The sequence below is a fragment of the Empidonax traillii genome, unplaced genomic scaffold, assembly GCF_003031625.1.
Source record: "Empidonax traillii isolate 1590-97213 ecotype Southwest subspecies unplaced genomic scaffold, ASM303162v1 scaffold1478:size103887, whole genome shotgun sequence".
NCBI classification, from domain to species: Eukaryota; Metazoa; Chordata; class Aves; order Passeriformes; family Tyrannidae; genus Empidonax; species Empidonax traillii.
The window spans coordinates 20,770-41,808 of record NW_020956671.1 but is presented as its reverse complement, the minus strand read 5'-3'; the positions used below and the strand labels follow the sequence as shown (position 1 = coordinate 41,808).

The 21,039-nt window shown below is 39.0% G+C and overlaps 1 protein-coding gene across 4 annotated transcripts in view; it reads right to left on the bottom strand.

Moving 5' to 3' along the window:
• The window catches only part of DNAJC13 (DnaJ heat shock protein family (Hsp40) member C13), a 56,262-nt gene that overhangs the window by 27,168 nt on the left and 8,055 nt on the right, over positions 1-21,039 (bottom strand). For 3 of the 4 annotated variants that reach the window (XM_027907478.1, XM_027907477.1, XM_027907474.1), the window contains 21 exons: positions 17,349-17,424; positions 16,714-16,863; positions 16,332-16,373; positions 15,039-15,239; positions 13,771-13,977; positions 13,592-13,687; positions 13,355-13,446; positions 12,362-12,528; positions 12,183-12,262; positions 11,933-12,102; positions 9,813-9,912; positions 9,476-9,583; positions 8,818-8,973; positions 8,012-8,068; positions 6,605-6,726; positions 5,345-5,420; positions 4,259-4,354; positions 3,969-4,112; positions 2,807-2,821; positions 2,211-2,293; positions 901-1,054 (listed from right to left, as the gene is read on the bottom strand). In XM_027907478.1, the coding sequence (XP_027763279.1) occupies positions 901-1,054; positions 2,211-2,293; positions 2,807-2,821; positions 3,969-4,112; positions 4,259-4,354; positions 5,345-5,420; positions 6,605-6,726; positions 8,012-8,068; positions 8,818-8,973; positions 9,476-9,583; positions 9,813-9,912; positions 11,933-12,102; positions 12,183-12,262; positions 12,362-12,528; positions 13,355-13,446; positions 13,592-13,687; positions 13,771-13,977; positions 15,039-15,239; positions 16,332-16,373; positions 16,714-16,863; positions 17,349-17,424 (2,392 nt within the window). The remainder of the gene's footprint in view (positions 1-900; positions 1,055-2,210; positions 2,294-2,806; positions 2,822-3,968; positions 4,113-4,258; positions 4,355-5,344; positions 5,421-6,604; positions 6,727-8,011; positions 8,069-8,817; positions 8,974-9,475; positions 9,584-9,812; positions 9,913-11,932; positions 12,103-12,182; positions 12,263-12,361; positions 12,529-13,354; positions 13,447-13,591; positions 13,688-13,770; positions 13,978-15,038; positions 15,240-16,331; positions 16,374-16,713; positions 16,864-17,348; positions 17,425-21,039) is intronic. The other variant, XM_027907475.1, reaches the window with a different exon arrangement.

The window sequence follows — 21,039 nt, the reverse complement described above, 5'->3', positions numbered from 1 at the left end:
ACAGCAGCCGTTCAAAGATCACGTTACAGAAGCCCATTAAATCCACCACCAAAGTATCCTGGGCTTTAGCTGCAAGAATGCTAGTGATACATTCCAGCAGCATAAGCCACATTGGAGTGCAGAGTGCAGGTGGGAACTCTGTATTACTAAGTTTTAAATTTGTACTTTTGATTCTGCCTGCCCCAGGTAACACTGCTAAAGAGTTGGGATAGCAGACACTGTGACACCCAGAAGTCCTGTGCCTGACCTATACCCGAGGGAAACTTTAAAAGATAAAAGTCAGTGCAGGAAAAACCAAACCAAACCCGTACTTCTCTATTTACTGCATCAAGGTGAGAAGGAACCTACAGTCATATGATAGAACTATTTTCAATTTTGACTTCAGGTACTGCTGTTCTTAGAACGTGAGGACAGTGCAGCATGGTTTTAGCCCCATAACCTATTCATGATTTGGCAACACAGTATTTAATAGACTCCGGTTCACTGAGGCATAAAGGAAACATAGACAAGAGACTTGCTATTAGGAAGAAGTGATTTCTGAAACTACCCAAAACAAGTCTGATGGAGCACATTAAAAACCAAGTACGACTTATCTGGACAAGAATGTAACACCAACTCTTCTTTTAATGCAGGAATACACTGAGGGTTCTGATCAATGTTTCATCTCTACAGAATTATTTGTCAGGTTGAAGAGGTTTCAGTTTTGTAGAGCTCACTGGACAACAGTACCTGTTCACAGACTCAAGCCTTAGCAGTTTATTCCATAACCCCAAAATAATCCTACCTTGCAGTCAGGGATCATCAGCACAAAGTTCACTCATGTAATTAGAGAGACAGAGAAGTGACATTTTACGTAGACATATATTACATATGCAGTTTGCCTTGCAGTAGGTCATATACCTCAAACTCCTGATGGTTCCATGAGATAACATTAGCACTGCCAAGTTCTCTGTCAATATTAAATGCTCTCATCTCAGACTCAAGAGTATCTCTCAGTTCTTCCCGTGTTTTGAAGTTCCAAATCAAGTTTGATCTAGCATGATCCTGAAGAAATCTAAAAAAGAAGTTACATCGTTTAAACCCCTAAAAACATCATCTGAAAGGCACAAGGGACTCAGTCGGCAAGCTAGGGAATATCACTAGCACCAGTGGACCTTAATCACAGGGCACAGAGCAGTGGTCTCAGGTTTGTCACAGTAATTATGGTCGCTCACTTGTAGAGTGTTTTCATAGTCACGCAGGTCAGCCCAGACTAAAGCACACCTGTGTCATCCCTTTGGGCTCAGTTTGTTATCTGCATATAATTGCTGACCAGGAGATATGTCAGCTCTCGACCATACCTACCAGCAAGGGCTACAAGTAAATAGAGCAGCACAAACAAATAGAAGTTGATGTCTCAAGTGTCACAAGACAATCAGTAGACATTCTTCAGTAGCAGTTACAGAACCGCTTTTGGATCCAGAGATTGTCTGAGAACAGCACTTTAATACCTCCAGTTTAGGAGAACATAATACCCAAGTTCTTTCATGCGACACTGTATTTGACATTTAGAAACATCACTCACTGAATGGAGCCGTTAAGTTCATGGAACTTCCCCAAGTTTGCTTTCACAGTTCGTTGAACAGTCAAGATTTATTAGCCCATTTAACACAACACCCTTGGCCAGTGATACATCTTTTTTGGATGGAAGCCCCTCCCTTGTAAACTCTGACAGCTGCTAAGAGCTCACAGGTAAGCAAGGTGAATTTAGGACCTGTGGCAGTATTAGAAATTCAGCATCCATGTGCTTTCTCTTTTCCTGCCCTATGTTTGTTCCAATAAAGTTAAAACATCTTGAACAGCTTACAGGTTGAGGCACCAATGAGCTACAATGCTTTCCAGTGCTATTTTGCTTGGCTTTCAACATCAGCAGATCCATACCTGCAGTTTGTTATTTACCCTTTTGGCTCAAGGGAAGAAATTAGGTAGTTTGATAACATTTGAAAAGCTTTCTAAATTCTTCCCTTTCCTAAACAGAAGCTAAATCCTTAAGCATAGCTTAGGATTTTTTTTTTTTTATTTTTAATAAGTATCTGTTACAAAACAATTGCACTACTTCAAGGAAGGCAGATATTGGGAGAGTCACAGCAACTCAGAAGATACTAACAAAAATATCCAGCCAGGTAATAACTTGTATCTGAGACCACCATATTAACTTTAGTATTTTTTACCTGTAATAGAAGAGATCCCAGTTTGCCTCTATTTTTATTCTCTGGCGTCGTTTCCTTAATATCACTGGCTTTTGAATCATGTTCTGCAAAAGAACCAAATTTAACAAGTTAGTAGAAAGCACATACTGCACATTTTCCTCTTTTAAAACAGAAAGCTGAGTTTTTATGTTCCTTCAAAAGCCACGCTAAGTTAATCCTCATTAATAACATCTCCTTTTCTAGTAAGTAGTAGCAACAGACTTTCACAAGTGTTATTTACACCAAGTTAAATCATGCCAGAGAAACTTTCAGCTGTTTAACAAATCATTCATTTAGAAGCAAGTTATCCCTGAGAAACGCTTCGTTCCCCATCACCATAAGCATTCATCAGCTCCAAAGCTGATTGAGAGGAAAAGCCACACGAAGAATGTTTTGCTCTTGTAAGGAAGTAACTAGAGCAAGTCACAGAAATAAAAAGCAAACCTGACTTGGTCACTGAAAGGTTCCCTATTTTGATGAAGCATGAAGTCAATGTTATACGCTACATGAGGTACCACATGCAAGCAGAAGGTCTGAGCAACAGAATCCACACAAGTGGCAGAGACATACAGACTCACCATATTGTTTCTGTCCTGATTGTGATGAAAAGTTGGAAGAAAAAGAAAAAGTACATTTAACAAGCCACAGCCACTAAAATAATTTAAAGTGGTAACACCAAACTTGCTGCTACCTTTTCCAAGCTACACTTGCACATGTTTACTGTGAAATGATACAACTCAGAATTCCACATAGAAAAATGACTGTTTAAACTCTGTATCTAGACAAGATGTTCAAAGTGCAATTTGATCTTCCACCACAGTTTTTCACATTTCTCCATTTCTCCTCTGTTTTGAACCCAGTTAAAATTATTCCACAAATATTACCTCAAAAATTGTGCACCACAGTCTACATCAAACTTCAGCTAGATTTTATTAAGTTAAGATTTCCCTAAATTAAAGCTTATTGTTTCATCAGATTAAATACAAAGACAGGCATTGTGCTTGTCATCCTTCCTTGCATATACAACAGATTATTTCACTTCCAGAATGCATAAAACAAGCTTAATCAAGTTAATAAAGTTAAGGAAAATACCTCATAATTCAAAGAGCTTGTCATACAGAACATAGCAATAAAACTCAAGCAAAAAGGAGACCAACAGTAAGAACTCAAGCAGTTATAAGCTATCCTCTTAGATCAAAACAGTTACTTTTCACTTCTGTCTGAACTGTGACTTTATGTACACTCTTGTGTGCCATATAAGCACTGAGATACCTACAGTCAAGGAAATCCTACCTAACCTGGTGTCCCTGTCCACAGGAGGAGGGTTGGAAGTAGATGATTCTTAAGGTCTCTTCCAAGCCAGGCCATTCTATGAGTCTATGATTCTTTAAGCAGGTTCCATAATTAAAATATCAGTAACAAAGTACATAAGTTTGAACGCAAAGAATATTCAGAGTTTCTTTTAAATGTACAATTTTGCCACATTTCAATGAATTTCCTCTTCTGTGTAATTATCTTAGAAGAAATGCACATAGGCTGCATTTCAGTTTGATAAGGTTAGCTAAAGCTTAATGTGTATCCTGAAGGAATCAATTTGCATGCTTTATCTTCTCCCTGGAACCCATTTCTAACCTAAGATGAAGAGTAATAAAAGGCAGAGAGTTTTGTTCACCAGTTGAGTGTGTGTTCCTCTCCAGGCTCAATCAAGTTACTGTAACAAATAGTTTCAAATACTTTTACCTCTTTCTGAGCTATGCCCATTCGATCTCTCCAGTGCATCAAGACTAGATCCACCTTCTCTTTGGCAAATTTTTCAACTTCCTTTGCAGCTTTTCCAGCCAGTCTCTGCCACTCTGGCACTTTATTAAACTTGCCATACTGATCCTGCAGAATAAAGTCAATTAATTCCTTACAGTTTTAGGTTGATCAGCATCTTTGATGCAGGTCAATGCATCAGTCAAAGTGTCTGTATGAGTCACTCAGACTCTACATTTATATATGGAATAGGTAAGACAACTACATTTACTTACAGTGGCAATTTTTAAGTTATCTCTAACATGCATCCTATCAGCATCTTTTTCAGGAACAGGATCAGCACTGTCAAGGTACGCCAGCAAACCTGGTGGCTAAAAACATTTAAAAACACTGTCAACCCACATGTGGCTAATGAACAGAAACCATCACATCAGGCAACAAGATTATTTCTTTAAATTAGAGATTTCAAAAGAGAAATTATATTCTACTCTGAAGCAAGTGTGTAAACCTACAGCATTTTTTTGCTCGTATTATTAAAATGCCACCATCCTCAACAAGAATCATTCAACAGAGGCCTATATCCTGTTTCTTAAAGCAGCACTAAATGCAGCTAAAGAATGAAGGAAGAAGAGAGTTGATCCCACAGCACTACTGAGGGGAAGGAATAAAACTAGAATCCATCCATATGCTCTGACATGGACTAAATGTTACATGTGACATTAGAGATGAGACGGTCCAATGCGACTAAGCTTTCCCTAAGATAGTAACCAAGATCAGGACAGTTTACTCTGCCAAAAATGAAGGAACTAGTATTTTGAAACTAAAAGTCAGTAATTTCCCAGATGTAATAATCCCTTACAACACTATTTTTTGAACTGATTTCACTGAAATAACTTAAGCAAGAACCTTTAAGGAGGCTGTAAAGGTTTAAGAACGTAAGAAGTACCAGAAAACAAGTTTATCCATGTTACAAGCAAATAAAATTGGACAAACATGAAAGTATAAACAGAACTCTTGCCTTAATTTATTATTAAAACTAAAAGCATTAGAGACAAGTGTCTCCCACATTTTTGTTCTTTTAATAAAGGAAAAGAAGTCAGACATCTTATTTTTAAGTTTTGTGTCATACACCATTTTAAAAAGTTGTAGGAAAGTAACAGAAAACTTTTAGAGTGTGATATGTTTTGAATTAGATATCAATATCCTTTAAATAGCAGATGCCAGACTGCTGATCTCCCAGGTAAGACTACCCTCTTGAAGGGGAAAGGGGATCTGCTTACTACATAGACTGCCCCAAGTTTTTGATACCACAGGCTCTCAGATTTTATTCCTTTCCTATTCCATATCCCATTTTTACTCACCAAAATACGTTTCAACAAGTTCATAGCAGTTTTGTTCTCAGCTGTCCAGAGGCCAACCAAATGTCTACTTAACTGCCTGAAAAAGCCATTGAAATTAACAAACTACAAGTTAGTATTTAAACAGATTTTTAAACCACTAAACTGTCACCCTTACCATGCTGATGAAATGAAGATGAGCAAGAGCTCCGTGCTCTTGAGTGAGTAAGAGCACAAAGCGTTATATTGTTCAAGTATTTGCTTGGCATGCTTTTAAAGTGTGGTCTTTAGAAGTTCCAGTGAAGTTAGTGGAACAGTAGCAGCACATGCTTTCTGATCTAGACCTCAAAGAACACTTGAGCAATAGAGCAGAAACACCTAATTATCAAGTGTAAATTTACCCAGCCAACCTGAAGTTACAGCTAAAGTTAAGAGTCTGGAAACCATCAAGAACTGCTACCTGCTCTACCTAAAGCTCTTAATACCAGCTACTGGCTAGAACAGCCTTTCTGGGAGCCTGCCTTCTATGCCAAATGGTGCTTTCCACCAACATTTGTCACTGGGGTTCTACTGCACTGAACCAAAGCACTGCTTACAAGCAAGCCGTAAGCAGTAGCACCACACAGGACTAGTATGATAGATGGTTTCACACTAACTCTCTCCTGCATGACATAAAGTGGCATTAAGTTCCACTTGTCCCTACATTCCCTAGCAACTCTAAGCATGTCAGGAATGCACAGCTAAAGCTTCAGTAATCTTGTATTCAGCTGGAAATAATTAAATCATCACTCATCTTTCCCAGCATACCCTCAGAGCCCATGCTCACAAGTTCTACTGACTGTTTTGTTCAGGGAATGATTCCTGTGAGGAGACTCCTCTCCCAGATAGGCTGGGTAACCCTAACTGCATGCAAGATGTCTGAGGGGTGCACACCAGTGTTTATATAGTTGTATACTACTAGCTGAAACTTTTTAGAAGTTCCAGACATTCTACTTGTCTTTTCTTTCCCTAAATGTCTTCATTTTAAAAAAAAGTAAAAAGAAATAAAAACTTGAACCTTTAATGAGTAACCAACCCAAGTCCACTTTGGCCAAAAAATAACCAAGGGTTTATTAAGTGGCTGCAGTCTCAGCTGAAGCTTGCTCTAAACATAACCAGATGCTGAAGAAAACACTCTCCTAAAAAACTGCAAGTTTTCTTCCCTGACCTCCCAGTGCTTCTAACGTTAGCTAGGCCATTACTTAGATTTTTTTAAACATGATATATCAAGTGAGACAGACATACCTATTTGTAAGCATCCTCTGATCTGTGCTTATTGTAAACATAGCAGTGTGCAAGTGACGAGGTAAGGCACCTTCACTGAGGGCAAGATCTTGCATTTTGGTAGCAATCTCTTTGTCTCCTTCCTTTGGAAACAGGGCAAGATGATTACTAAAGAAAGAACCTTTGTTAAGCTGCTTTTATCTTAGTCTACAGTTCCAAGGCCTTGTTGACCATCAATTACACCAACTAATAGTCAAAAAACAGAAGCTAGAGTATGATTTTTTAAAGTGGAAGTTCTCAACAGCAACTGCTCAAAGCTGTAGTAAAGCCATGGACCAGGTAACTGAGAGTTACATCTATGAGGACAGTCACTGAAGAGGGTAAGATGCTTGTCTCCCATCATAGATCAGGAGATTGGTAGTACAAGTACCATTTCCACACTGCAGTGATAAATTAGGGCTAAACAGAAAATAAGAGCCACATATAATTGCTTATTGCTTGACTTTTGTCAACAGTAACCACTTAAGATTAATGGGTGCTGTTCAGTTTAGACAGCCACATGGATAAGACTGTCACTCAGTCAGGATACATTAGTTGCAATGAATAAGAAAAAGCTTTTGCTGCATTTTTATTTGTCAAAGTCCCACTACAGTTCAAGTGATAAGACTTTTAATAAACAGCACAGCAACTTTCAGCTATCATTGTCAGGCATATCAATGGAAACCTGCAGATTTATAATACCTCTATGTCAAGTGTTCATTCACTTCCATTCCAAGAAAGTATTAGATGGATTTCAGATGCATAAGCCATTGTGATACAATGAGGCACTAACTTAAGCCCTGAATTTCAACACAGGAAGTGTCAAGAGTCAGTTAGCAAGGTCACCCTGCAACAATCACGAGCAGCCCTTCAGAAGTATGGACTGAGTCCATACATTCCGTGGTATGGAAACTAACAAAGCCAAAGCAAGAACAGAGGTTGACACCACTAGTGTGCTCTGGGACACTACTGCCTGCTAATCCCAGTCCCATTCCATCTCGCAATGCATCCCAGAAAATATGACCTCTCCTCATTGAGACACCCTCTAACATGCAGGACAAGTCTGGTGGCTCTGAGGTATGTGACTGAGCTACGTACAACATTAACAGCCAAATCTTGACTGCAATATGAAAACATGCAAGGCACTACACCTAATGTCCCAAATCACATGCTTTCCAAACCCCAAATGTAAGATAAAGCAAGTTGCTATATTAACCCACTCACAATTAAGCAGCTGTTCTGTTCCTTGCTTTCCCACTTCCCCCTCCCCTCTCCTCTCCCTATCCTGAGAAACTAATATAACAAACTTTTATTGGTAAGCAATTGCACTTTTAAAATAGACAATACATATTTAGCATGCTATACCAGCTAACATTGATAAAATCTCACCTCTATTATTGCCTTCATTACCAAACCTGCTCCTTTCACAATTGCCATGGAAGGGTGCTAAAACAGAATGTTGACAAAATAATTATTCATTTGCAAAAAACAGAAGATTAGATCATCTGTGCTTCAGTTTCCTTCACTCATCTACAGGGCTGGTCTACCTCCAATTCTGGATCAAAGTTAGTATTTCACTTTTGAGAAAGCTTGCCTCAAGAAGAGTTCCTTTAAACTTGTTTAAAGAGATTCTTTAACCAAGAATCTCTCATGCAACTCCCAGACAGATTTCCCAGCACTGAACAGCAGTATATGTCAGAGGAAGCTGCCTGACACAAGCTGACACTAACCAAAAAGCAGAAGAGCATACTGTTTTTACAGCAAGAAGGCATGACATTTTAGCTACTAATCCTAGAATTCTTACTGGTTTACTACTGAAGAGTATGTTACTCTTGTTTTGTAACTCTTAACTCATTTACTGAGAGAGAAACAGAACGGTAGAAGATTCTCCAAAGAGAGGAAGATCTGTGCATCTGCTGAATTAGCCTAATGTTTAACTAGTATTTTGAAGTGTTTTTAGAAACCAGTCTTAGACAGTCTATCCTACAATGATTTGGCATATCATTTACTACAGAATAACCACCCCAATCTGATACCTGAAAGCAGCAATAGGTAATTAAAAATTTTGCCAAGGTAGAAAAGGTTTAGGGACATTAACCAGCTGAACAGTAGACAAATCTGCCTTTCGGGAGAAGAAGAAAAAGTTCATGTTCACTGACTACCTAAAGTCTCTAATAATAGTAAAAAAGTCTTACCTGAAAGAGCTTAAACAGTGTTCTTCCATTAGATGCCACCATTTCCAACAACATGTCAAACTGCTGCCCCTCAGTAGTCTCACTATATGGAGCACATAGGGCAAATGTCAGGAAGTCCAGAAGTGAACTAATTACTAGGGCACCTGTCCCATGATCCTGAAATTAGGAAGACAGGTATGTAATACAGATACAGCATTTCTCCCCTGTCCCAGAGTATTCATGATGCTGAAGATGCTCTTCCCTGTCATACTCTGAACTAGCCTGCAAACCAAAACTACAAGTTTAGAATATGGCATTACTCTAAGTATGGCAATACCCTGGTAAAGTACTGGCTAAATCATATTAGACACTCATGACTCATATAACGGTGTGCTACAAATTACTTTTTCTACTTCAATTCCACAAATCTGAGTTTACACAATCATTTTAGTTAAAAGAAACATCCAGTTTCCATTCTAAGCATGCAAACATTTGTTGCAGGACACTAAAGTTCTGCAGCACAGACAGCTACATTCTAACCTGTCAACACCCAAAAACTTCTGTATTTTCTTTATTTGCAGGTGCAAATGCATTCAAAGATACATCCAAGTACAACAAAAGTATTTTCATAGCAAGTAGAAAAAGTACTTAAGGTACCTGTTTTCAATATTTTACTTACCACATGGGAATTGAATTTCTCTAGTAGATTTTCTAGAAACTTCTTTGAAGAAAGAAGAGAAGCTTTGTTCAACTGCTCCTGCCTCAAATCATAGTCATCATGCATGGGCTATAAAAAAAAGTATTTATATGCAGTCACATTTCAACCCTCAGTTTTAAACAGTTGTAATCCAAAAGCCACCCTCTGAGCATAAAAAGCACATCCTACTTCAACTTCAGCAGGAAATCACTGTACAACAAGTTATTTCGTGTCTGAACACACTGCAGGTTGAAGGGCAGTCCCTATTTCTACATCTTTCAGTAGCCTGAAGTGAAAGAATCTGAAATTTAATACTTACACACATAAGAGCACAAAGCATGTCAATAGCAGCATGGGTTACACCATCATTGTTCCTTTTGAGGGCTTTGACAACCTTCACTCCTAATCGTTCTCGAAATCTTTTGAGAGAAAAGAAAAACCCCCAAGATTAGAGAAGAAATAGCGATCTTAATTTTAAGGTAAAAAGTGTAGTCGGTGACCAAAAGGGGCCTGTTGCCACTGCCTTTAGAAAGTCAGTAATTCTGTATTTTCATAAATTTGAGATGCCTTGATAGGAAAACTTTAATATTGACTTCATTATTAACTATATGCCAAGCACGTTGTCGTGGGTTTAGTAGCAGGGGAAGGGCTACAAAGGCGATTTCAGTTAGAAACTGCTTGAAGTTTCACTGTCCTATCCTATAAAGAAGCCAATGACAGCCAGCTCCAGGAGGGACTTCCTCAGTGATGCCCAAGGCTGAGCTGATATGCACTTCTGTGATTACATATTTAAGAACAGAGGAAGAAAAGCCTGTACTGCAGAAGAAATTCCAGTCTGGAGAAGAGCAGAGAAGAACATGGGATAACAAGCAGATTCCAAAGTCAGAGCAGAAAGAAGGGGGAAAAGGGGCCTGGGGGGGCCTCTCTCTCCCCTTCCAGCAAGAAAAAGACTGAGAGCCAAGGCCCCTGCTGCTTATGGAAGACCACTGATCTGTGGAGATTTCCTCCCACACGCACTTAGAGCTCATGGAAGAACCCATGCCAAAATTAGTGGTTACATGAAGGAGGCTGTGACCCCATGAGAGACCCAAGGATGGAGCAACATCCTGCAAGAGACCTGTGGCCCATGGAGAAGAAAATCCACACTGGAGCAAGTTTTTCCTGGGTAAGACTTATGGCCCAGTGGAAGACTCATGTCGGTACAACTCAGCCCACAAAAGACTGCACTCCCTTGGGGGAGTGACCCACAGAGAGAAGTCCATCGAGGACTGTCTCCCATGGGTAGGAACCCCACAGAAGCAAGAGAAAGACTCAGAGCCACGACCCTCCTGTAGCCTGTGATGAAGACTATGGTGGAGCAAGTTGTCCCCTTGCAGCCCATAGAAAACCATCAGGGTGCAAAGACGCCCCTGCATCCGATGGAGGAGTAGCCCCTGGGATAGCAGATTGAGAAGAACTTCTGTCCAAGAGATGGACTCACTTTAAACAGCAGCAGAAGCAATGACCCCCAACCCTTGCCCATTCCCCTGCACTGCTGGGGGGAAGAGAAAGAACTTAGAAGAAAGCAAGGAGTGGGGGGGCAGAAATGTTTGTTTAAGACTGTTTTATTTCTCACTCTCTTAGTTTTTTATCTTGTTAGTAATAAATTTAAGTTCTATTCCGTATGTTGAATCTGTTTTGCCCTTATCTATCCTCATGAATTTCTTGCTATTTTTTTCCCCCTCTCCCCTGCTACTATGCAGAGGGCGGGTGAGAGAGCGGCTTAGTGAGTATCCTGGCATTTGGCCAGGGTCTAACCACCACACATATTCACCAAAGTAAAGACATATTTCTGTAGTTAAAGGATACCATTTATAGAGAAACAGAACTTAATAAAGGTCTCCTACTAAGTGCTTTTGTACTCTTCACATCATTCAGTTGTTCCACAGTCCCTAGTCAGAAATATTTCCAAGAATTTTTTCATTTTCAGAACAGACAGTTTTTCTGCTTCCTTACGTTCTTTAATTAAGACCCAAGCTCCAAGCAGCCTGTACTTACTGCAGAAGCAAACAGCTTCCTAACACTGTCTTATCTTGTGTTGAACTGAGGACAGCAATAACATAAGCATCCTTTAGGAACGAAGAACTGCCTACTTCAAGGACAGATGAAATTACATTTTAGAAGTTTTGCCACTAGAAAAAACATTAAACCATATTTGACTTAGAGTATTCAGCAAAGGAAGAATCAGCTTTACTTGCTAATGATTACTTGGGATTCTCAATTTGCATTAAAGCCCGGTGACAGACTTGCACTACTGAATGCAATTGTCTACAGAGTCTTCCAGTCTTTTTCAGAAGTGAGTCCTAACTCCACTTCTCAGTTTTAGAGAAAAGTTATTAACAAGAGCTCAAGAACGGTTTTCACCTACTATTTCCAAGCCTGAAGAGACTAATCACTTACTTTGGAAGCTGAGTAAAGGCAAGGAAGCCTGCTTTTGAAGCCACTAGTCGTCTTACTGCTTGGAATTGGCTTTCAAGCTCTGCGTTAGATGCTGCAATATCACCTTCTTGGGAGAGCAATGCTGTTATGGCATTATTAATGAGTTTCTCCTTGTTTTCTGAGAACAGACCCTGGTTAAAAAAATAACAATAATTAATTTCTTTACGCATTAACAACATCTTAAAATGATGAGTAGAAGATTTATTCTTACATCTTGTGTAACTGCATGTAGTACCCCACTGTAGGAAATGTTAGCATTGAACCTGAACACAGCATCTGCAAAGTTACCATCTGTAAGAAGACATAACAACAATTAAGTGCACAGTACCTGACTAAATACCTGGATGCTTTAAAGAGCACTATAAACCCATATAAGAAGCATTAGCTTACTTGGAGGAGCAGCCAAAAACCTCAGATGAAGGCTCTCTACTTCTTCATCTACAGGCATACTGAGTAATCCCCAGCGCTGGCCTTTGTGTGTGGAGGTCATTTTCACACAGACATCTCTATTACCAGAAGCTCTCACTCCATCCAACAAGCTGGCCAGGAGAGAATCTCTGGGTTGGGACAAAGACACACAAATACAATTTATATCAGTGCAGTGATGCCAAAGAACCAAGTTATAAGAAAAATGGAAAAAAAAAAAAACACAAACAAACACAGAATGAAAGGCAGCAATACTTGGAATCTCTTACTAACACTAGTGCCAACAGCTACACCTGTGGAAAAAGCCACTAACTTTCAAATGTTCCTTTATTCACTGTAAGAAGAGAGCTGACTTACATCCAGTATAGCCAGCTGTACCCTTTCACTAATGGGATCAATTCTAGATTATCTGTTAATGAGTTACACATGTTGTGAGCCAATTCATCCCTGTGCTTTCTGCAAAACCTCACTTAGCAGGATTAGACTGTATTACAACTGCAAGTGCATTCAGGGACTATGCTGCTGGTTGTTTTAAATAGAATCTACTAAGACTGTCTCAAACAGAGAGCTCAGAGGGTTCACAGCCCTCATATTTCTGTATCACTTGAACTGTGCTTTCTTTCCTTGTCTCAGATATACTCGTTATCCAAGTACAGCACACAGAGAACAATATTGCTTAGGAGAAACAGGTTGTATCTAACCATCCAACACCCTTCCATGTTTACCCTTCCATGTTTAACAGAAAACTTCTGGACAGATTTTCTCAAAGTTGGAATGAAGGTAAATGGGAGAGATTTAGTTCCTGTAACAAATCTTGATTTGTAAGTGGCAGACTGCCAGAATAGTAAGGCTTTGAGTTAACACCTCCAAGGGTCAGAGTTTAGGGAAGCTGAGAAACTAGAAGCATTACAGTGGCAACTTCCATTTGAATTTATAACCCACAGGAGCTCCAGTTACCTTTCTGTTGAAGAGTACTTCCGAATTTGCCCTTTGATAAATTCAATGGTGAAAAGCTGTGGGTTTTCACAGTCACATACTATTGCAAATACCTAAAAATAAGGGACAAAGATTACATTCATGAAGCAGTGTTATTCAGGTAGTCTACAAATTAGGGCTGTCTTATATATACTAACAAATGCTTATCTTTTAGAGCTTCTGGTTGAAGAACTGGGGCTGCAAAGGGATGCCTCTTACCTCGCCTAAAGGTTTCAAAGTTGCAATGTTATAAGTAGCTGGATCCCGCTCAACTAAGCAAGCTTCTGTAAGAGCTAGCACTCTTTTCACAGGTTCCTTATAAGATAAGAGAGGCATGTTAGGAAAGAGAATACTTAACACCTTAGAGGAACCAAATACGTTCAATCTGATACCCTTACCGAATGTCTAGGTGTTATTTTTTGAACAACAAACTCTGCTAAAGATGTTATAGATTCATCATTGCTGTATTTCCCAAAGCGAAGATTCAAGTATTGCTCAAATTCTAGGGATTCTTTCCTTATTCGCAGGGAGATACCTATGAAGTTGCCAGCATGCTCTATTGCACTCTTGATAATTTCCTCCCTCTGCTCAGATGCAAACAGGTGCTGTGAATTTTGACAAGAAAAAAGAAAAAAATGGCAAATACAGCACAGCTGAAGAAATCACAGTTCTGTAAATAATCCTCCACAATACATCTCAGAGTGGAGAATGTTCACAGCAGCTTAGCTTGCCTTTGCTGAGGGCATTGTATAGAGGTATTTATTACCCAGGAGATCCACTATTAAGTTTACGTTTGCCTTTAAGGAAAAAAAAAACCTATAGCAGCTATTCCTGCTACACATTAGCGTGCCATTACAGTGAAGGGTGGCATGACCCACCTGTCTACCCTTGGCAACAGACTCTTGACAGTCTGGCAAGAGTGAGGAGCAGGAGTGCCACAGTGGTAGCCCCAGCTGCTATCTGCAAGGACTGCTATCCACCCTTGCTAGGCAAGGTTAGGGCAGCTCTAGAGGATCAAGTATATATTGCTAGTTTTATGCCAGAAAAGAGCATGCTGCAGTACAAAAGACGTGGAAACCCTGATTTAGACAGCAGTCTGTTTTGTTAGTAGTGACTGAGGTAGCTATATTTAGGAATTAATTCATGGTTACTAATGCAAAGATCCTTTTCAGCTGCTTGCAGTACTGTACACAGAAACCCTTTAAAGATTTTTAAAACCAACATTACACTGCAGTATTTCCCAAATAAAGCTCTGATTATCAGATCACAAGTCCAAAGAAGCAACAGCACCAATGATTAATCTATTTCTGAATAGAAACCCTCCATCATTAGGTAGATTAGTGACACACTGCCTGTCACTTCTGTAACTTTGAGAAATGACAGGAAACTCCAATGTCCACATTACATTCATATTTACTACCCTAAAACACTAGATACTTTATGCTCTGTAGTTCTTAAACAAAAAACCCAAACGAAAACCCAACTCACACATAGTTTTCAAACGCTTTACCAATTTCCTTTTGAAATCTGTCCATAAGCCTTGAGACTCCACAGCAGGGTCCCAAAGATGCACCTGTATGCTCAAACTGTGTTGAACCTTCATTATGAAACATGCAGCTATAAACATCCTAAGAACCATATGAAACTATTTTGTTTTAATACTCACCAATCTACTAAATCCTCCATAGAGGATACAGAAGCCTCCCTGATAGCCAGTAATATCCACAAAGCCTTCAATGTTTCTGTAGTCATAGGAGCACAGGACTTTATTTGTTGCAGGATCAATTTGGTCAATACCTCCAGGAGTCACTTCCAGAATCACAGGTTTCCTCGTATCGCTCCAGTGATGTTTATAGCAGTTATACCTCTGCAGAGAGAGCTACTTTTACACCTCCACACACACTTCTTTACTACACAGCAACAGTTCCTTTCCTATCTAGTAAATTAAAAAAATTATATAATTTCCCTTAATGATCTTATCTCTATCAAGAACACTATGAATCAAAGTAAGGTAGCTGTCAACTGACAAGGAAGTCAAGCCTAAACAATGCTTTTTGAAGAAAGAACAGCAATCCCAAAACAGCCACTCCAAAAGGCAGTAAGCTTCTCTCATTACAGAAGGTGGTCTGTTCACAGACCATGAGCACTATGGTTTGACAAGGAAATAGCTTTTTCACCACATGTTGTTATTCAGCTAATCAAATTAAGGTAAGCTTATCACAGTAGTACAAATTTTTCATCTCCTGCAGTCAGGCTCCCTTACAAATACAGACTTACTTAAAACTGCAAAAGTTAGAGGTCTGCTCTCAACTCCAGTAAGATAGAGGAGACCTCCATATTCCAGCCGTGTGACTGTTCATGACTGAGGATTTTTTCTGTGCAATATTTTAAGTTATTTAAAATAACTTAAAGCACTTTAAATGCTATCTTTTATGATCAGAAGACAAAGTCCAGCTCTGTATGCTGTCTGGTTTATTACTGTATTACCAAGATTCAGTAAACACCAATCCTGCCTGTATTCTGACCTATAGAAATCCACCAAGGAAACAACATTCCTGCATCAAGTGTTCAGGATGTTATGCAGAAAAGTATTTAGAGTTAGAAAGTGAAGTGCTATGAGAACTAAACTCTAAATTAAAGCTTATGTTTTTCCTCTCCTTTCTCTCCAAATAAGAGCTCCACATGGCACACCTCTGTTATTTTGGCAGTAGCAGTCAGAGTCCATGTACCATCACAAGGCTCACACCAAGTGAAGAGAGATGAAATATTCTGTTAAAAAGGTTCCTTATGCTTTTGAACAAACTCTTAATTTTCTCTTCTCAAAGACTTCAGATCCAAATTTACAAAAGCTATTTTAGGTAGTGTGTATAGCACAAACATAATATACATTAACAAAGAAGTTTAAGTCTTTAGATAACTTCATTAAACTGCACATGATCCAGACAAGCCAGACACTTACCCGTCCTGTGATTTTTCCTTCTGAGAAGTCTGTCCTGAATCTCTGTTTTTAAAAAAGTTAACCATGAATGAATGCAAATATGACAGCCGATCTATCCAGAAAGTCTACATTTAAGCTATTTTATGGGACTCACACTAAGCCTCCTCAAAAGGCTCACCATTCCACTGCAGTTTAACATATTCAGTATGTCACTTTACTCACTGTTTACAAATCCTGCAGTAGTTGCTGCAAGTGACACTAGATCAAGTTCATTAACATAACACCTCAAAAACTTGCTTTCCTACTTTTTATGCAAGGAAAGAAAACACAGTAAGCAAACTCAAATGGTAATGGTAACCAAGTACTTACTGCTTACTTGAAGAAAAAAAATTAGAAGTCTTACCAGTGCCTCTGTAAGGAGTTCTGTTCTGTGCTCTGTGGAAAACTTAAGTGTCTCAGACTTCTTGCCACTCCCTTTGCGAAAAGTGAGACTGAATTCTGTTCCTTGTCCTTTTCCAACAGGAGAAATACTACAGATATCTCCATAAGGCCACTAGACAATTGAAAGTAATTAAATTACACTGTTAGTAATTTTAAAGCTACATCTCCTCCCTTCAAAACCCCTCAGCACTTATAATGAGGGACTGGCTGTAATAAGATGACAGCTAGCATGCTACATGACAGCAATGAGCCTGAGCTTCCTCTGATACTGCGCAAAGCGAGTAAGTGTCCTGACTCCCTTCAGGGACATAGCTTGACAGTAATCAAACTTACCCCCGTTCCTTTGGAACAGCACACCCAAAGGCAAACTACTATTGTTGGCCAATAAGGACATACTGCCTAAAAGTAAAAAACCTACTGGGTACTGGTGGAGTCAGTGAAGGTAATATTGGATTTCTGTTATGCGTGCTTTTGCAGCAGCTGAGATATCTTCTGGTTTTTATGGGATCTTGTCAGACTGGACAGTTTCTAAAGTCTGAATGCTACTACTTCCTCCAGGTAATGAGTCAGAAATCAATTTCAAAAAATCATACTTACCTGATTTGTAATTTCTAGTGTGTTGGGGTTGTATGTGGTGATGGCATGGGTTCCAACTGAAAAGACCCGCTTATACCTAGAATACAAAAGAGTATTAACTTTCTCCAGAAGTCACAGAAAAACCCCTGCTGAAGTGCAAAAATTATGTTCAGAAGCTATATATAAATCATTGTTAGGAAATGCATATGGATTTTTTTTTTGTTGCTGGTTTGCAGCTTATACAAGTTAAATACTAATACATGTATTTACTTATACATATCTTTTCCTAAGTTAATGGCTAAGTCAGGATCAGAGACTCTCAGAACTTGCACTGAAAGGCAGTACCAGAACAGAGTAAATTCTAAAAAGACTATATGGATAGGTGGGGGAAAAAATAGAAAACATTCCTGCAATAGTCTAAAGCACCTATCTGAAGCCATCTCAGATGTAACATAAAATAATCCATTTTACACACCTGGTCACAGTACTGTAACAAGTCCAAGTGTCACTATGGCCAAGTCTAATTTCCTTCACCTTGAGGAAAACCAAAGCTAGTAAACTCATAAGTCTCAGACCACTGAAGCTATAGAACTATATGCAGCTAGTCACTGTATCACAGGTATGTTAGCTGCCCCAGAACACCTGCAGCACAGTTGGTTGCCTGTGTTTCAGAAGTAGGCAAGCAATGAGCTAAAGAAATAGGCAGCAATGAGCTAAAGCTAAGAAATTTAGGTGCATTAAGTGGAAACTGGCAGCCTTACTATGGTTTCATTTCCCAGACAATCTTACAAACATACCCTGAACCAACAGACACTCTTTTACATATTTCTCAATCTGAAAGTTTTGCAACAAAACTGACCAGAGTTTGAAACAGTAGATTCTTAATAGTACCTTATTACTTGCACAAATCTCATGTTATAAGGTACTTCTATCTGGAAGCCATCCATCTGGAAGCCTGAACCAGAGCCAGTACTAGGAAGTTTTCTCTGACTAAAGCAACAGGATCTGAACACAGATGCCTTTTTTGAACCAAATAAAACCACTCTGGCTAGTTGTCCATATTAAAACTGATTCCATGTAGGAATTTAGGTTTCAGCTCTGAGTAAACTGTAGGTTTGCTTTGGAAGGATACAATCAACAAGATGACTGACTAACTAATCTGAATTTGTGCCATATTAGACACTGCAGCAAGAAGCAGCAGGTAATTTCTTCCATCCTTTTCTGCATTCTTGTGCTGAATTCCCTTCTTCTCTCTCACTTGACAGGTCTGCAGCACAAGCCATCATTTCTGTATAAGGTCAAACTTTGCATGGGCTTCAGATATATTCAGAGCTCCCTTCTTTCATAATCGGAAGGTCAAGAGTATCTGACAGTCAGTCTCACAAAATTCATACCCTTCCATTTTCCCTGCTGCAAGTTGAAGCCGTTACTGACCCAGAGAAGTTTATCTCTAGGAATTAAAGCAAGTGCTTATTTTCTTCAAAGCTTAGAAAAATCGGTATTGAAGCAATTTGCCACCTTAAAGATGTTTAATCTATTTGAAAAGCCTATTTGTTTCTCCACATAGTTGACTTTTCCTTATTTTAGATGCAGGTCAAGAGAAGTTGTTTTAATGAAGCAGAACATTTAAAGCTGTTCTAGCTGCTAATAATTCCACTATATTCAGTCTGTCAAAGAATGGTCCAGTGCTTAGTTAATAAGAAAATCCCTTGAATATACTAACTGTTCCCCCTCCTCTTGTTTCACAATTTAGGTAGGTGTTCGGTCTTTTATGTATCTTATAAATAAGGTTTGTTTAAATTCTTTAGAACAGCGTATCACAAGCAATAAAGCTGTTTATTACTTGCTCAAGGTTTTGTTACTCACTTAACATACTAAGAGCTTCACAGTGCTGTGGCAGAATGAGGATCTGCAATGATCACATATAATTGAAGATCAGCTTCCAAACATTACAGCCCCTTCCTTTCCTCCCCTCATGCTCGAGCCTGCATTTCAGTATCTAGGAAGCATATTTATTTTCCAGCATTCTAAATATGTGATGTGACAAGGAACACAAGACAGAACAGCAGATTTGCTGAGTTACCATTTCCTTTGTCTCCTCTCCCTATGTAAATTCAGAAGACCCAAGTCTTGTTGCACGAACAGAGGAGATTTAGAAGTCAGTTCTTACACACAGCCTAAACATACTTTTGTCCAGAACTTCACCTTTAAATATGCAAGAAGGGTATTTATACTTGTACACCTTTAAGAGTTTACTATTAATTATCTCTCAAACTACTCTGCAGTGTATCTAATGCCAGGATGTTTTGGGAAAAGTTGAAGTAATTATCCTCTTCCCAGTAGAAAGGCTATTGCCTATTCACTAGTTTCTTCAAAGCATCATAGAAGTCGCTTTTCAACCAAGATGAACCTGGTAGACAACTTTTACAGCACCACACTCAATAGAAAGACAGTGTTCATTAGTTTTAGAGAACCACAGATTAACACTGGAACATCATCATCTGTACTACTAAAAAACTGACACACACATAGCCCAAATTCAAAGTGACAAATCCTATGAACAGTCAAAATGATTCAGGCTCATTTTAGCACCACACATTGCTTTCTTTAATGTTATCCATAGATTGTACTGAGAATGCATAACTATAAAGTGCACTGTGAGTGGACTTCAGAATTCAAATATAAAACTACTCAAAGCCATACCAGCTTCTGCTGCAGTGTAACAAGAGATAACTCCTCATTAAATACTCCTTTACCCTTCAGTATGAGAGAAGTAACACACCACTGAATTTTTAAACTAAACCTGTTTTAGACTTTGGACTTAGCATGAAGTTTTATAAGACTTCATAGTTTATCAGAATGCTACCATCAAAGTTCAAGATCATACTACTCTTAAGTTCAACAGCTTGCATCAGGCTCTTTAATGAAATGTATTTGACAAAAGAAGAAATCGGAGTTCAATGTATTTAGTTTTCAACAAATGGCTCAAATCTCACACAATACATTTGCACTTACGCCACAGAAAATTCTGAGGGAGAGATCAGACATTGTCTGTTGGGCAACAGAAAGATTAGGAGAGACAAACTGTTCTGATGTTCTAGCTCAACAAAGCATATTATTATTACTAGAGGAAACAGTTTATTCCTCCACGCCCAAACAATTCCAAATGCATGGATCATAACCCAGGTAAGACCCAGTTTACACAAGTATTGGACACAATTCTGTTAAAGTAAAATGAAATATTAAACTATTTATTTCAGGTCAATCAAGAATCTGTCCTGGCAGAGGAAAGACTGTGCCCTCAGAGAGCTGCTCAGTCTAGTCTGGACTCTGAACTATCCAGAGCTTTAATTTTTGCTGACAAAAAGGCAGGGAGCTCTTTACATTAGACACTGAAGCCAAACCCATGGTTCTTCAAACCACAATTGAAAGAGCTGTGGCTGCTGCTCCTTATATCCCATCTTCCTTTCCTTCCCAGTATTCCCAATCTTTGATAAGATGAATTTGGCAGACAGCCAAAAATACTCAGTTTCAACTTACCAGTCAAACAACAGATTCACACATGACCCCTTTGTATGACCACTGGAATCAAGCAGTACTCTTGCTCCCAGGGTGCAGATAACCCACCCTCTTTGTTATGTTGTTAATAGCAAGGGAAAACCCCAATTCCACACTGCTACTATGCATTTGAAAAGCAACAATGGGTAAGGAT